The sequence below is a fragment of the Schistocerca cancellata genome, chromosome 5, assembly GCF_023864275.1.
Source record: "Schistocerca cancellata isolate TAMUIC-IGC-003103 chromosome 5, iqSchCanc2.1, whole genome shotgun sequence".
In the NCBI taxonomy this organism is placed as follows: Eukaryota; Metazoa; Arthropoda; class Insecta; order Orthoptera; family Acrididae; genus Schistocerca; species Schistocerca cancellata.
This window is the reverse complement of record NC_064630.1, coordinates 126974720-126990178: the sequence shown is the minus strand read 5'-3', so window position 1 is coordinate 126990178 and position 15459 is coordinate 126974720. Positions and strand designations below refer to the sequence as shown.

At 37.5% G+C, this 15459-nt stretch overlaps 1 protein-coding gene across 1 annotated transcript in view; it reads left to right on the top strand.

Moving 5' to 3' along the window:
- Positions 1 to 15459, top strand: part of LOC126188390 (uncharacterized) — a 135374-nt gene that overhangs the window by 54782 nt on the left and 65133 nt on the right. The window contains exon 5 of the mRNA XM_049929991.1: positions 5358 to 5614. Coding sequence (XP_049785948.1) covers positions 5358 to 5614 — 257 coding nt within the window. The remainder of the gene's footprint in view (positions 1 to 5357; positions 5615 to 15459) is intronic.

Genomic DNA, 15459 nt, shown 5'->3' with positions numbered 1-15459 from the left:
TGGGGTATCCTGTTATTTTTTATTATTACACGGATCTGATCAGCTAGTCGTTGTTCTGTTAAAAATTTTAATTCCGGGTATCTGGTAATAAATGTTGTGTATACTTGTGATCTGTATCCAGTTGTGTTGGTTCCTAGGTTTGTTGCTTGGTAATAACAGAACATGAGGTGTCGATTAACTTCATCTGACCATCTCATCCTCTGTCTTTGTTTTCCTTCTAGGGTGGTTGCAGGAAGCTTATTATTATTATTATTATTATTATTATTATTATTATTACTATTATTATTGTTATTATAATTTTGTTGACATCTGAGATGGAAACACGAGTAAACTTAAAACATGGGCAATTACTGTCTGTCATATTGGGCTTTGTGTTTGGTGGTGAACAGTCACCACATTTGTTACAGTTTATGAAAAAGTCATTGAATGATTAACAAATGGCACTGGGTTCTGTAACAGCTCTCCCATTTATCTCTATTTTAGAAAGGCGTTTTCTCTCTACCCTACTGCTAACTTTGCTTCTTATAACTGACCAAACAGCTTTTGATTTGTTTTTTGCATTTGAAATGAAGTTATTATTCACAGTACGTTTTGCTAGTTTAACTAGTTTGTCAAATTTTTTTTCTTTTTTTTGTATGTACTTGCGTACTTAAGAAATTCATGGCTTCGATTTACTTTTGCCTGCATAATCTGTTCCATCTTAGTAGCACTAGACACTCAAATTCCTTTTGTTACCCATGATCTACTTTTATGTGACCTGGTCCTTGCTGTTAGAAAAGGGAAGCATTCAATGAATATGATATCCAAGAATTCAGTTAAAAAGTTATTGTAATTGTCACTTGTGGAAGTGTGTTTGCTGACTGTCCATTTGGTTTGGCTTAGTTTTTTACAAAATACTTCCACATATTCTTGACTGAAATTCCTACATATTTTTGTTGTGCAGACTGAATTTTGCTTCGCTAGTGATAGAAATAGCGCTTTATGGTCTGATACTCCTAAATGTAGAAGAAACTTTTCCTTTACATAATGATTATAACTACTTACAATATTGAATATAATAGAGGGAAACATTCAACATGGGAAAAATATATCTAAAAACAAAGATGCTGTAACTTACCAAATGAAAGAGTTGGTATGTTGATAGAGACAATAAAACACACACACACACACACACACACACACACACACACACACACACACACACACACACAATGTTGCAGAGGTTGCTGTAATTCTTGTATACCAATCAAAATTGAGATTTAGCCCATTTGTGGCTACCAGGTTCTTTAAGTGTGAAGACAATTTGTCATCATTCCTTACATCTATGTTGAAGTCAGCATATATAACAATTTTCTTGTACAGTTTTTCACTTTTTACTCTATGTAGCAATGTATCAAACTTACCTAAAAATAGAGCTTATATGGTAGCTAGGGGTGCGATATATCCTGATAATTAATATGTTATACTCTTTAAGTTCTATACAACAACTTTCAAATGTACCTTCTTCATTCAGATGGCTAAAATACTGTCTGATCTCATAGTCTACCAAGGAATGAACTAATATGCAAGAGCCTCCATACCCATTGGTCCCACAAAAGTTGGTAGCCAGTTTATAGCCTCGAAAGTTTATTCAGGAGACTGATATTTTCAGATTGTAGCCAATTTTCATAAAGACATATTACTTTCACAGATTGTTTCACATTTTCTAGCAAAATTTCTGTATCATAAAGCTTCCTGATCATTCCTTCAGACAGACCTCTGATGTTCAAGTGCATAATGAAATTGCTACTGCATATATTATTAGGTAGAGGGTCTTTAAAACCAATTTGACTGTAAAGTAATGGATTATCCACCTGAGTGTTGAGTGCTTGTTCTGGATTCATTGTATTGGGCCAAATTCGGAAAGAATTGGCCCCTTTCATCAGTTTCCCTGTGTGAGAGCATCTGGATGATGAGTAGGTACACTTTTCTTGACAATAATTTCAATCTCTGCTGTATCTTCTGAGGCTGGTTCTGGCACCATCTCATGTCCTGGATGTGATGTTCCTGTTTGAGCTGGTGCTGTGGCTGTGACTATGTGTTTGATTTTGAAATTGTTTTCCCATTTTTCCATTTCCTTGGTTGAAACTGGTTGCATGGAAATTGGTTTTCTTCAAGTGTCATCTTTCTGTATTAATTTTGCTAGCATTTTGCCAACATATGACTTGCCAGCATTATTATAATGTAGTCCATGTTTCATAAACAAATCTCTTTCATCAGGATGATTGAAAAATGTTACATTTTGATGGGCCTTGCATATTTTGTAGAACTGTCTGTTTACTTTTCCAAGCTCCAGATTTACGATGTAATTGTCTTGTAGGTCATATCTGTGAGGCAAGCTAGTAACTATGATGATCAGAACTTCCATATCTAGTAAAGTAGTTTTTAAACACTAATTTCACACATGAGCTGATTACTTTAATATATTATAGTTTTCAGATAATCTGCATCTTTTGCTCCACATATGCTAACACCTTTCATTTTCTGATTACCTTACCTCTTTGGCAGAAATTTTTTAACCATGTCATCAATTTACTTTCATCATATTTCATAAAACCAGAATAAACACAGTATCTCATAGATTCTTACCAAATACTACTGCTGTTTTGTTGCCTTTTCTTCCATCCTCTTATGATTCCATTACTTATCACTAATGCAACATAATATATATAGATAACATAGGAGAAACCTTTTCTAAAATAATCATACACTAAAGCATCCTGCTGTACAAAATACATCAAAGTTGAAGATAGAATGTTTCTGATTCACTTATAAACTACAGATAGGATAGGAGAAGAGTTTGACTGCCTCAGGAAACAAGCAAGATGAGACAGACAGCTGGGGTAAGTATTATTGCCACATAATTGAATCCAACACAGAATGCTGAACCTCCTACTGCTTTTTGCACAAGAAATTAGTCCCAAATATTACATCAATGCTGAGATTTTGGATCACCAAGAAATTACACTCCAAAAGCTGTCCTGCCAATTCCACAGTTAATAGTACCTCTCACATCACACTCAAGTTGAACACTGACTACTGTAAATGATGCAGCAGACAGTTGCACTGTTGCATTCAACAGTTCTTTACATTCGCTGTTTACATCTCCCCAATATTACAGTTACATGGCCAACTCACTGTAAAGGTTAAGGCTCACCGACAGTTTGCAGGCAAACATCAGCATACTGCTACAATAGTTTGCTGTTCAACATCTATGAGCAGTAAATACCTAACCACACACACTTCACAGCTCTTGCAGAATAATAAGGTATGTGTGACACTATTTCTCAAACAAATTGAACAGACACTGTCATTGTTGTTACTCTAACTGATTCAGACTTCCCATCTGAAAATCAGACATGGACTGACTGTCTTGGGACCAAAAATTGGGCCTTTATATATCATCACAGTAATAGGCACTGAAACTATACATTGTTTGATATTAAAGTTACAGAAATTACAATCAAAACATACCTCATTCAATTAACTGAATACATCAAAGAATTCTTCCTTTTTAACAGTTCCTTCTGTCACAAAGTTTAGGCCAAATTATTTGTTTAAATAATGAAGTTAACAGATATAGTTATACAAAAAATACTTCGGCAAACCTGGTAATTATTTTTGACTTAATTAAGGACTGGTCTTGCTAATATGTTTTCTAATGAAGCCAAATAAATACTTTAAGAATCCTAGTAGTTCTTCCTCCAAATGTTTATAATTAGTACAGAATTTAATTTGTTTATAATCCAGCAATATAATTTAAGTGACAAAAAATTACTGAATTCACCCTATAGCAAAAGATACTAACTAGAAATAGTCAAAATAAATTATGAAATTGATTACATACACAAAACTAAGCACAAAATTATATCTGGTGCTATACTACTTAAGCATGAGGGCCAACCTTCCTCTCCATGGGTATGCCAATTATACTTGTGCATGCTAATGGTAATTAGGAAAAATTGAAAAAAAAAATGAATTTAAGGAGCCAGATGGCAAAATGAGAGGAAGTAAAAAGATCCCAGTTTGCTTTGTCACAAAATGTCTTGCATTTGTCATTGAACTCTGACTACCAACGGAAGCAGTTTCAGATTATGGGACTTCAGCTCTGCATGTGCCACTGAGGATCTTCAATCTATAACCAAGTAAACATAACTTACATAAGATATGTCAGAGCAGTTATGTAATCTAGAGTATCTCAAAAAATATTTTTATCTCTTTCTGAGGTGGCAGGTTTTCCATGATTTGCACAGTATATAAGGAGTTTATTTAACACATCAGATGAGTTAGCATCATTCGTGCAGTTCTGCATTTCCCTTCTAGCTTGCTTTTCATTTCTTGTTGGACTTTTCAATGAAGATATTTCTCTTCCATCTTTGCTGCTTGTATTTCCATCTTATACAGTTTTTATACTGCACTCTGTCCAATTTGAAAAAGGATCACCAGGTTTTAGTATGGTGTATGTGGTAATAAGTTTGCCTCAGTGCTTTCAGTATACCGGTGTAATTTTTTCTGTTTGCATAGTGTCTCATCAGTTTTCACCCTTTTAATTACTTGAGGGTAACATTTATTTTAAATATTAATGAAAGTGTCAAGAAATATATCACAAGCATGGTTAGTATTGTCACAGTTACTCAAACTTTATCCCTCAGAATAATTTGTCTTTTAGGTGTATAATGCAATATGCTTTCAACATTCTGACATAGTACACATAACATCGAGACTGTTTCCAGTAGCAATTGATGAATGGTACAACCCATTAGCTTTATTTAGCTAATGTAGTTGAGTATTCATCTGTTTCACAACACCAGCTTTTTCAGTTGTCCCTTCTCTCGTATGGTGTCAAAAATATGAGTCTTTTAAATGGAACACGTTCATTAACAAATACTGACATTATTCACCCTTTGTGTAGTTACCTGCAGTAACTAATTGTTCATGCATAACCCTGTAATTTGTGATACACAGTTTTACTGCTTTTCAGTTCATGTTGTGTTAGTACTAATAGATGTGAATGCTCATCCACACAAATGTAACATATGTCTAAGATACTAGACATACAACCTTCTGGAAATAAACTCCATTAACACAGAACTCCCTTCAGCACCCCTTTATGGTATCATCATCATTTTTGTGTGATTTTCCTCATTTTTATTTGAGTTTTTAATTGCACTGTTCGTATGTTCATCTTTGAACATCTGCTCTCTGAAATGCTAATCTAACCAGGGTGCTGTTGTGAGGAATACTGGAATAACTACCGGTATTATCAACAGCAGAACCAAATTCCTTTGCATTCTTTCATTTCTGAATTTCTGTTGCAGGTTGTGCATTTACGACTACATGCTGGCCCAATTCCAGAAAATGATTTTGTAGTTAATATTGATGTCTTTAATCTCATTAAGAAGCTGAACAAGCTAATTCCAAATAGTATTGCACCAGTAATAAGTAGTTTGGAATTATGTCTTTGCAGTGAAAATAATGAGGAGAAGTTAAATGCTTTCCGGCTTTTGACACATTTGTACACTGAAGGAAATTGTGAGGGAAAGTACATTTTTCTGTGGAAAGCATTCTTGGAACGGTAAGAGATTCATTTTCTTGTTGCAGCCTGTCTTATTAGAAATAGCTTGATACTGTAACATAGTGGTAATAAAACTGTTTAAAAATAACAATATGACCATAAATGAAGTGTGCGTAATGGAATTAGACAATCAGAAATAAAAGAGCTATGAAATAGATGGCACCATAGATATCAAACGAAACTGGAGACATTTTATATACACAATTAACTATGAGAAAGCTTTGTGCAAGAAAGGTGTGACACTTGCTGAATGTGTACTAAAAACTAATGAACAATGAAGTCCTCACTATATTCGCAATAAATTCTATGCATTTTGTTTTCTGGTTAGTTATGATGAATGTGACATGAATCCTCCAATTCCTATCCAGAGCAAACCAGAAGACAGATTAGTCTCAGGAAGCTGGGGCCTAAGAAAAAATGGTGAAGTCAGTTTAATCAAATGAAAATTGTTGTGGCCTTTGTCTCTTTGGTTTCAAAATGTTTTTTTTTAACCTTGATCTCTTTCCAAAGTGTGAAACAATAATAAGCAAATGCTATCAAAGTCTTTCGAACCAAAGGGATGAAAATGACATGTGGCAAGGAGCATTCATGAAATCAGTGCACCTACTACTGTAATAGTGGTGGTGCTGGTGGTGGTGGTGGTGGTGGTGGTGGTGGTGGTGGTGGTGGTGATGTGATTTTAGAGTTCGAAATGTTCGAATGTTTACTCTGTTTACCTTATTCAACCCCCACTGACTACTTCTAAGGAAGATCACTTGATCAGAAAACGCTTTTGATCCATGAAGTTATGGCAGCTGCCAGTTACTGTGAAACTAGCCGGGTGGTGTAGCTCCACTTGCCATATCAGCCCTAATATAAAAAATATTTCTTCTTCTTTTTGGGTCTCCATTCCATGTTAAATACATATACCATATATACATGAAATCTCAAAGTTCTTTTCAAAGTCACATTTTTTCTAAGTCTCATTACTGAGTGTATAATTTACATGCAGCTGTTAGCAGTTTTACAGTAACAGTTCGTGAAAAGAAATGTTCAAAGTTTGTGATTTGTCAAAATCACATGCACTTGAAAATTTCAGCCCACTAATAATTATTTGTTTTAGGATGACATAGCTTAATTGAAAACACTCACTTCATTCTTTATAAGGAACATTTTATCTTCTCTGAAAATGGTGTAATTAAAAAAATATTCCTATTCAATATTATAGTCATTAGAATTCTAGAGTATCTAAATCTTGAAATGTAATCTTTCCAGGAACCCAGTGTTTGTCTGTAGCCCCAGTATTTCTGTATGAAAAATGTATGCTGATGTTAGAATAATACATCAGTTAATGAAGTATTCCAGATGTAAAATTGCAGTTCCTGGAAATTTCTTGGTGGACTTAGCTGAAACACAGTAATAAAAGTTCACGTGGAAAAATACATTTCAAAAAATTAAACCTAATATTTATGCCATTTTGAGGGCAGATGTTTATTCTAAACAAAGCATCTTTTTTTCAGGCATTTTTATTTAAAACAATGAAATAGAACTTACTTTACAACATATACTGCCATCAGTAGTGGCAGAGCGGTTCTAGGCGCTTCAGTCCGGAACCACGTTGCTGCTACAGTCGCAGGTTCAAATCCTGCCTCGGGCATGGATGTGTGCAATGTCCTTAGGTTAGTTAGGTTTAAGTAGTTCTAAGTCTGAGACTGATGACCTCAGATGTTAAGTTCCATAGTGCTTAGAGCCATTTGAACCATTCGAACAACATACATTGATGTGAGAAAGGTGTCTTTCCCAATGGAACTATTGTACAAAATATTCTCAGACTACCTGCTTTGTCAATTCATGTAACATGTCTGGAGTTAGTGCAGAGCACAGATGCCCTTTCACAACAGCAGACCAAGCCAATGTAGATTGTGCTGCGTATTTTGTGGGTAAGTAAAATTGTAAGGTCTGTGGACTGCTACTTGTTGTACACTCTCTCCACTGTCCATAACTTTTTCATTTATGTTAAACAGCTATTGTTCGTCATACTGGTGGTTCAGTATTTGTATGTTAGGATTGCAGTATTCTTAGACAACTACACCTTCAGTGACACAAGACTGTTGACAATATTCTACTTTTTGGTCATCCAGCGTTACAGTGGAGACTGCTATTTGCTATATGACCAACAGGAATTTGAATCTACATAATAATTTGTAGGAGAAGTGGATACAGAGACATGTTGTCTTATGAACTTGTAGAGAATTCTATTTTCATGTTCCTATAGATGGCACACTGTTGAAGAGCTTTGCCTGAGTATGGGTAACTGAGCACTAGTCTAGGAAGTTGAGTCTATATCAAAATTATTTTTGTCTATTGTGAGTACACAGAGCACAATTCAGCTGACATATTTGCCTCAGCTCCCATAATTACCCTGTGTCTATTCATGCATTGTGCTCTTTGGATCACATTGTGAAAACCTTGAGGAGGATAATGTTGGCACTGTTACTGAATTAAATTGAAGAATATGAAATTTGTTTCAAATTTAAAAAAAACAATTTTTATAAATTAGTGTACATGCTTCAGTGTCTTGTACTAAAACTTCACTACACTGATGTTAACTATTTATGCTTACAGAGTCTAAATTTTACATTACAAAATTATCTGGAAAATTGTCACCTTGCCAGCTAGTATATTTTGAAGAAGGGAAAAAGTTGCTACTGTGAATGAATGAATGAATGAATGAATAATGTAGCATTTACAAGAGGTAACAGGGGGAGGTAGTAATGTACAATAAATCACAACTGTGATACTTCTAACCCTATAGCAATAAATTTTGTGATACAAACTCAAACAAAGCAAAATCCAGGATGGAATAATGACAGTATTATGAAAAGAACAGATTGCTACACATCATTTCTGGTGTTAGTCTGGTCTTCGAAATGACTCATCTGCAATATGGATCAGCATGGAGTTTACCTTTTAGAGGTGCAGTAGTTCAATCTGTTTTAGTATGAAATAACTTGTGACTAGCTCAATCAGGAAGTGTTAATGTGCATGCATTTGTTTTATAAATTAGTGACAGTGTTCATCTTGCACACTGAAGTCTAAAACACTCAATTATGGCATCAGCTAAACATAAACATGTGATGCTGCCTGTAGCAGGGAAACTCAAATGCTTAGAAATTGAAGTTTTAGACAGTGGTTTGTGACTGTGCTTCAATCTACATCTACATCTGCATCTACATCTACATCTACATCTACATCCATAATCCGCAAGCCACCTCATGGTGTGTGGCGGAGGGTACCTTGAGTACCTCTATCGGTTCTCCCTTCTATTCCACTCTCGTATTGTTCATGGAAAGAAAGATTGCCGGTATGCCTCCGTGTGGGTTCTAATCTGTCTGATTTTATCCTCATGGTCTCTTTTTGAGATATATGTAGGAGGGAGCAATATACTGCTTGACTCCTTGGTGAAGGTATGTTCTAGTACTTCAACAAAAGCCCGTATCAAGTTACTTAGCGTCTCTCTTGCAGAGTCTTCCACTGGAGTTTATCTATCATCTCTGTAATGCTTTTGCGATTACTAAATGATCCTGTAATGAAGCACATTGCTCTCCATTGGATCCTCTCTCTCTCTTCTATCAACCCTATTTGGTACGGATCCAACACCGGTGAGTAGTATTCAAGCAGTGGGCAAACAAGTGTACTGTAACCTACTTCTTTTGTTTTCGGACTGCATTTCCTTAGAATTCTTCCAATGAATCTGTCTGGCATCTGCTTTACCGACGATTAATTTTACATTGTCATTCCATTTTAAGTCACTCCTAATGCGTACTTCCAGATAATTTATGGAATTAACTGCTTCCAGTTGCTGACCTGCTATATTGTAGCTAAATGATAAAGGATCTTTCTTTCTACTTATTCGCAACACATTACCGTATTTACTCGAATCTAAGCCACGCTTTTTTCCGTTTTTTTTAATCCAAAAAACCGCCTGCGGCTTAGAATCGAGTGCAAAGTGAGCGGAAGTTCTGTAAAATGTTGGTAGGTGCCGCCACAAGTAACTTTTGCCGTCGAATATATGTAGCGCTACACAAGCATGCTTTGCAGGCACAAAGATAAATACTGGCGCCAAAACCTCTGCGTCAGTAAATAAATTAAAAAAAAAAGGAAAAAAGGTGGAAGACGAGCTTTTTTCTCCGCCCCGAGTTTCGACCACTGCATTTTCATACATTATGCAACGAAGTAAATACAAATTCCGTATTGTTCATCTTCGAATGTAGCAGCCTTTCAATGTACTACGAAAATCCGACTGGCAAGACTGTTTGGGATGTTTGTCAACATGGCCAACTCTACATTCTGAATTTTTTCCTACCTGTGACAAGAGATGGTTGCTAATAGGAACTTTTATGAATTGTGAATCACATGCAGTATTCTCTTCATCATAAGAATAATACGAATATAAACATTTTGCCATGTATTCTTTTGTGTTTGCTGCTACTTCATTTAAATCCTGTCTGCCTAATAAACTACGAAACTAGAGTGAGACAACAGCAATCGCGGAAGAATATACATATCATGCCATGTTTATATTAGTATTATTCTTACGCCGATTAGAGATACAGTCAGAAGTGAAGCACGACAACTGACTAGATTTTTAAATCTAAGATGACTCTAATTTCTGTGCAGAAGGTAATGTACTAAAGAGGCATCTGGAAAGATATTCAAATGGAGAAAAATTTTCGCTAAACTCTCCTTCACAACATCTTCTATCACACGCAGTCTATTATTTGGTTCTTGTTGATCATTATCAAAGAAAGCAGCAGTTTAAGTAACAACAAATTGCAGTCTCTTGCCATTGTTTCGCTAATGAGACGATTTTATTTATTTATTTATTTATTTATTTTTATTTATTTATTTATTTATTTATTTTCAATTGGAAGCGGCGGTAGTGCGTACAAAAGCAAGCCATGCCGCGAGCGGCGACAGGTCGTAAACACTCACTATCAGAATGCGACAAACAATGCGTGGCACAGTACAATAATGCATTTTCAGCTTAGAGTGACGAAACACCTATAACAAAGTAACGGCACTTATCAGATCAAAGAAAAATAAGCAATCAATTCAACCCAGACGAAGCACATGATAAAGGAGGGTACCTGTATAAATATGGACGGAGCGCCTGACGCATAGCAATGGCTACCTGGTAAAGCTTAACTGCTAAGCTTATGACTCGAACCAAACTACTGTAGCTGTATCATCATTCATTCGACCTAAATTGTATCTCATCTTACAATGGACCAACTTTATTTCTATTTGGAGGTGCGGCCTAAAACTTTTCTCTACCCTTGAATTTCGAATCTCAAATTTCAGGTGCGGCTTAGATTCGGGAAAAATTTTTTTCCTTGATTTCGAGTCTCATTTTTCAGGTGCGGCTTAGATTCGAGTGCAGCTTAGATTCGAGTAAATACGGTACACTTGTCTACATTGAGATTCAATTGCCATTCCCTGCATTGTGTGTCAATTCGTTGCAGATCCTCCTGCATTTCAGTACAATTTTCCATTGTTACAACCTCTCAATATACTACAGTATCATCTGCAAATAACCTGAGTGAACTTCCGATGTTATCCACGTCATTTATATATATTGTGAATAGCAACAGTCCTACAACACTCCCCTGCGGCACACCTGAAATCACTCTTACTTCGGAAGACTTCTCTCCATTGAGAATGACATGCTGCATTCTGTTATCTAGGAACTCTTCAATCCAATCACACAATTGGTCTGATAGTCTATATGCTCTTACTTTGTTCATAAAAAGACTGTGAGGAACTGTATCAAACACCTTGTGGAAGTCAAACATTGGCATCTACCTCGGAACCCATGTCTATGCCCCCCGAGTCTCGTGGACGAATAGTGCTAGTTGGGTTTCACGTGATCGTCTTTTTTGAAACCCATGCTGATTCCTACAGAGTAGATTTCTGTTCTCCAGAAAAGTCCTTATACTCAAACATAATACGTTTTCCAAAATTCTACAACTGATCGATATTAGAGATATAGATCTATAGTTCTGCCCGTCTGTTTGACGTCCCTTCTTGGAAACGGGGGTGACCTGTGCTTTTTTCCAATCTCTTGGAATGCTATGCTCTTCTAGAGACCTACAGTACACCGCTGCAAGAAGGGGGGTGGGGGGGGGGGCAAGTTCCTTTGTGTACTCTGTGTAAAATCGCACTGGTATCCCATCAGGTCCAGCAGCCTTTGCTCTTTTGAGCGATTTTCATTGTTTTTCTATCCCTCTGTCATCTACTTCAATATCTACCATTTTGTCATCTGTGTGACAATGTAGAGAAGGAACTACAGTGCAGTCTTCCTCTGTGAAACAGCTTTGGAAAAAGACATTTAGTATTTCAGCCTTTAGTCTATCATCCTCTGTTTTAGTACCATTTTGGTCACAGTGTGTCTGGACATTTTGTTTTGATCCACTTACAGCTTTGACATAAGACCAAAATTTATTAGGATTTTCTGCCAAGTCACTACATATAACTTTACTTTCGAATTTGTTGAATGCCTCTCACATAGCCCTCCTCACACTAAATTTTGCTTTGTGTAATTTTTGTTTGTCTGCAAGGCTTTGGCTATGTTTGTTGTGAAGTTCCCTTTGCTTCCATAGCAGTTTTCTAACTCGGTTGTTGTACCATGGTGGCTCTCTTCCATCTCTTACGATCTTGCTTGGGACATACTCACCTAACGCATATTGTACGATGGTTTTGAACTTTGTCTGCTGATTCTCAACACTAACTGTACTTGAGATAAAACTTTTGTGTTGAGCCGTCAAGTACTCTGAAATCTGCTTTTTGTCAGTTTTGCTAAACAGAAAAATCTTCCTACCTTATGTAATATTTCTATTTACTGCTGAAATCACCAATGCTGTAATCACTTTATGATCACTGATTCCCTGTTCTGTGTTAATTGTTTCAAATAGTTCACGTCCATTTGTCACCAGAAGGTCTAATATGTTATTGCCAGGAGTTGGTTCTCTGTTTAACTGCTCAAGGTAGTTTTCAGATAAAGCACTTAAAAAAATTTCACTGGAGTCTTTGTCCCTGCCGCCTGTTATAAACGTTTGAGTCCCCCAGCCTATACCTGATAAATTAAAATCTCCACCCAAAACTATTACATAGTCGGGAAATCTACCAAAAATGTTTTCCAAATTTTCCTTCAGGTGTCCCGCCACAACAGCTGCTGAGCCAGGGGGCCTATAGAGACATCCAATTACCATGTTTGAGCCTGCTTTAACCATGACCTTCACCCAAATTATTTTACATTTCGGATCACCGTCGATTTCCTTCGATACTATTGCACCTTTTATCGCTATAAACATGCCTCCCCCTTCACTGTCCAGCCTGTCTCTGCGGTATACATTCCAATCTGAGTTTAGGATTTCATTACTGTTTACATCTGGTTTCAGCCAACTTTCTGTCCCTAGTACTATATGGGCGTTGTGACCATTTATTAATGAGAGCAGTTCTGGGACCTTTCTATAGAGGCTCCTGCAGTTTACTATTACCACATTAATATTGTCATTCCCTGTTGTGTTTTGCTTACTGCTACCTTGTCGCATCTCAGCAGGCATCTTGTCAATCCTAGGGAGGGAATTCTCTAACCTAAAAAACCCACATGAGCATTCCACACATACTCCATTACCCTTGTAGCCCCTTCCTGCATGTAGTGTACGCCTTACCTATTCAGGGGGACCCTACGTTTCTCCACCCGATAGTAGGAGGTCGAGAAATCTGCACCCCAGATCTCCGCAGAATCATCTGAGCATCTGGTTTAAGCCTTTCACTCAGCTCCAAATCATAGGACCGCGATCAGTTCTGGGAACGACACTACAGATAGTTAGTTCAGATTCCACACCGTGAGCGAGGCTTTCCGCCTTCACCAATTCCGCCAACCGCCTGTACGAACTGAGGATGACCTCTGAACCCAGACGGCAGGAGTCATTGGTGCCGACATGAGCAACAATTTGCAGTCGGGTGCAGCCAGTGCTCTCTGTCGCCGCCGGCAGGGCCTCCTCCACATATCGGATGAGACCCCCCTGGCAAGCAGACAGTGAACATTGGCCTTCTTCCCAGACCTTTCCACTATTTCCCTAAGGGACTCCATCACCCGCCTAACATTGGAGCTCCCAATCACTAATAAACCCCTCCCCCCATGTGCCTGCTCAGACCTTGCTGAAGGAGCAGCCACATGTCCACCCACAGGCGGCAGAGTGGGTGATGCCACATGGCCAGCCTCCACATTGACCCTCTGCCTCGTGCGATGTGAACGCCGTTGAACCCACCACTCCCCTTGGGGAGAGGGTGGCCCAACCGCGCCCAGTACCTGCGAAGTTGTCTCGACAGCAGGGACCGTGGGTGAAGCATGTGACACCTGGGGTGTACCATACGATGCACCAGACTCCCCACTGCTGTTACACTGTGAGGCAGCAGCCTGAAGACAGCTGACCGCGGCCATCAGCATGTTCCACTGTTCGCGAACAGTGGCCAGCTCCTCCTGCATCTGTACACATCAGTCACACATCCTATCCGTCCTAAGAAATCAACAATTTACTGTAGAGAGTTAAGCAATCAACTTTTAACTACACTGCTAATTCACTAAAGGCGGCTGATAGCTGACTAAACTGTGGTTACTAGACACTTCTTGTTGGAAGCTATGAAAATAAGCACTAACTGTCTCTGGACTGTATCCAAAACAAACACGAAATCTATGGAACACTATTACTAGTACTAAAAAATTAAAGCTTCCTGAAAGCAAAAACACACAGAAAAAGAAGTGACAAGTAAGAAAAACACAGTTCATACTTAAATTTATGTAGTTTGCTGCACAGGAGATGTGAAGTAGACGGCAGCTAAGATGACAGAAGAACTTTCCCAACACAAAACTACTCTGTAACAGGTATGAAACTTGGCAAATGTAGCTCACTGTAATAACACTAATGGCGTCACAAGATGCTATTGTTTGTGATCAGAAATTCAGAAATGCAGAAAAACTAAGGGTGTTCAAAAACATTAATATGGTGTCACTATCTGTATGTTACCATAATTAAGTCATCTTGGATGGAATCCAGCCTCTTTAAGGAATGATTTTATGACCAATTCATCTCTACCATTACAAAACACCCAAAACAAAACCAAACAAAACCTCCATGAAGGTGCCATATTTATACATAACAATGCAACATCTCATCCATCTGACCACGAACTTGATGAAGGTGAAATAAAAGCTTAATTTCTTTCTGCCAGTCTAACATGTCTAATCCAACCCATTGATCAGACAGCTGAGTGCTTGAAGAGATGATGTTGAAAATAGATTGAATGAATTCGAAAGAGGACACAAGAAGGAAGTAGTTTGTTTAAAGCTATGACATCAATAAATATAAAAGATGTAATCTATGCGATTGTGGAATCTTGGGAACAAATTCCAGCATCAATGCTTGAAAAGTCTTGGCACAAACTGTGGCCAAAAATGAATGAAAATAAAAATTGAACATGAGAAGAAAATGAGTGAAGTGAATCAAAATGAAACAGCTCATGCAGTAAATGATGAGTCAGAATGTAGATGCTCCATTGATTTTGAAGGATTTGCAAACTTTACAACCAGATGTTGAGCCCAGTGATGTAAGTGAATGGATCAGTACAGCTGACACTGACTGCACAGTGAAAGAATAATTAACTGATGATCAAATCATTCACACAGTAACTCAAACAACTGATGGAGAATTAGAAACGTGATTATGACAATGAACCTATGGCTCAAGTATTACGTACTGTTGCTGCAAATGCACTTGATATAGCACCTCAGCACATCAAAC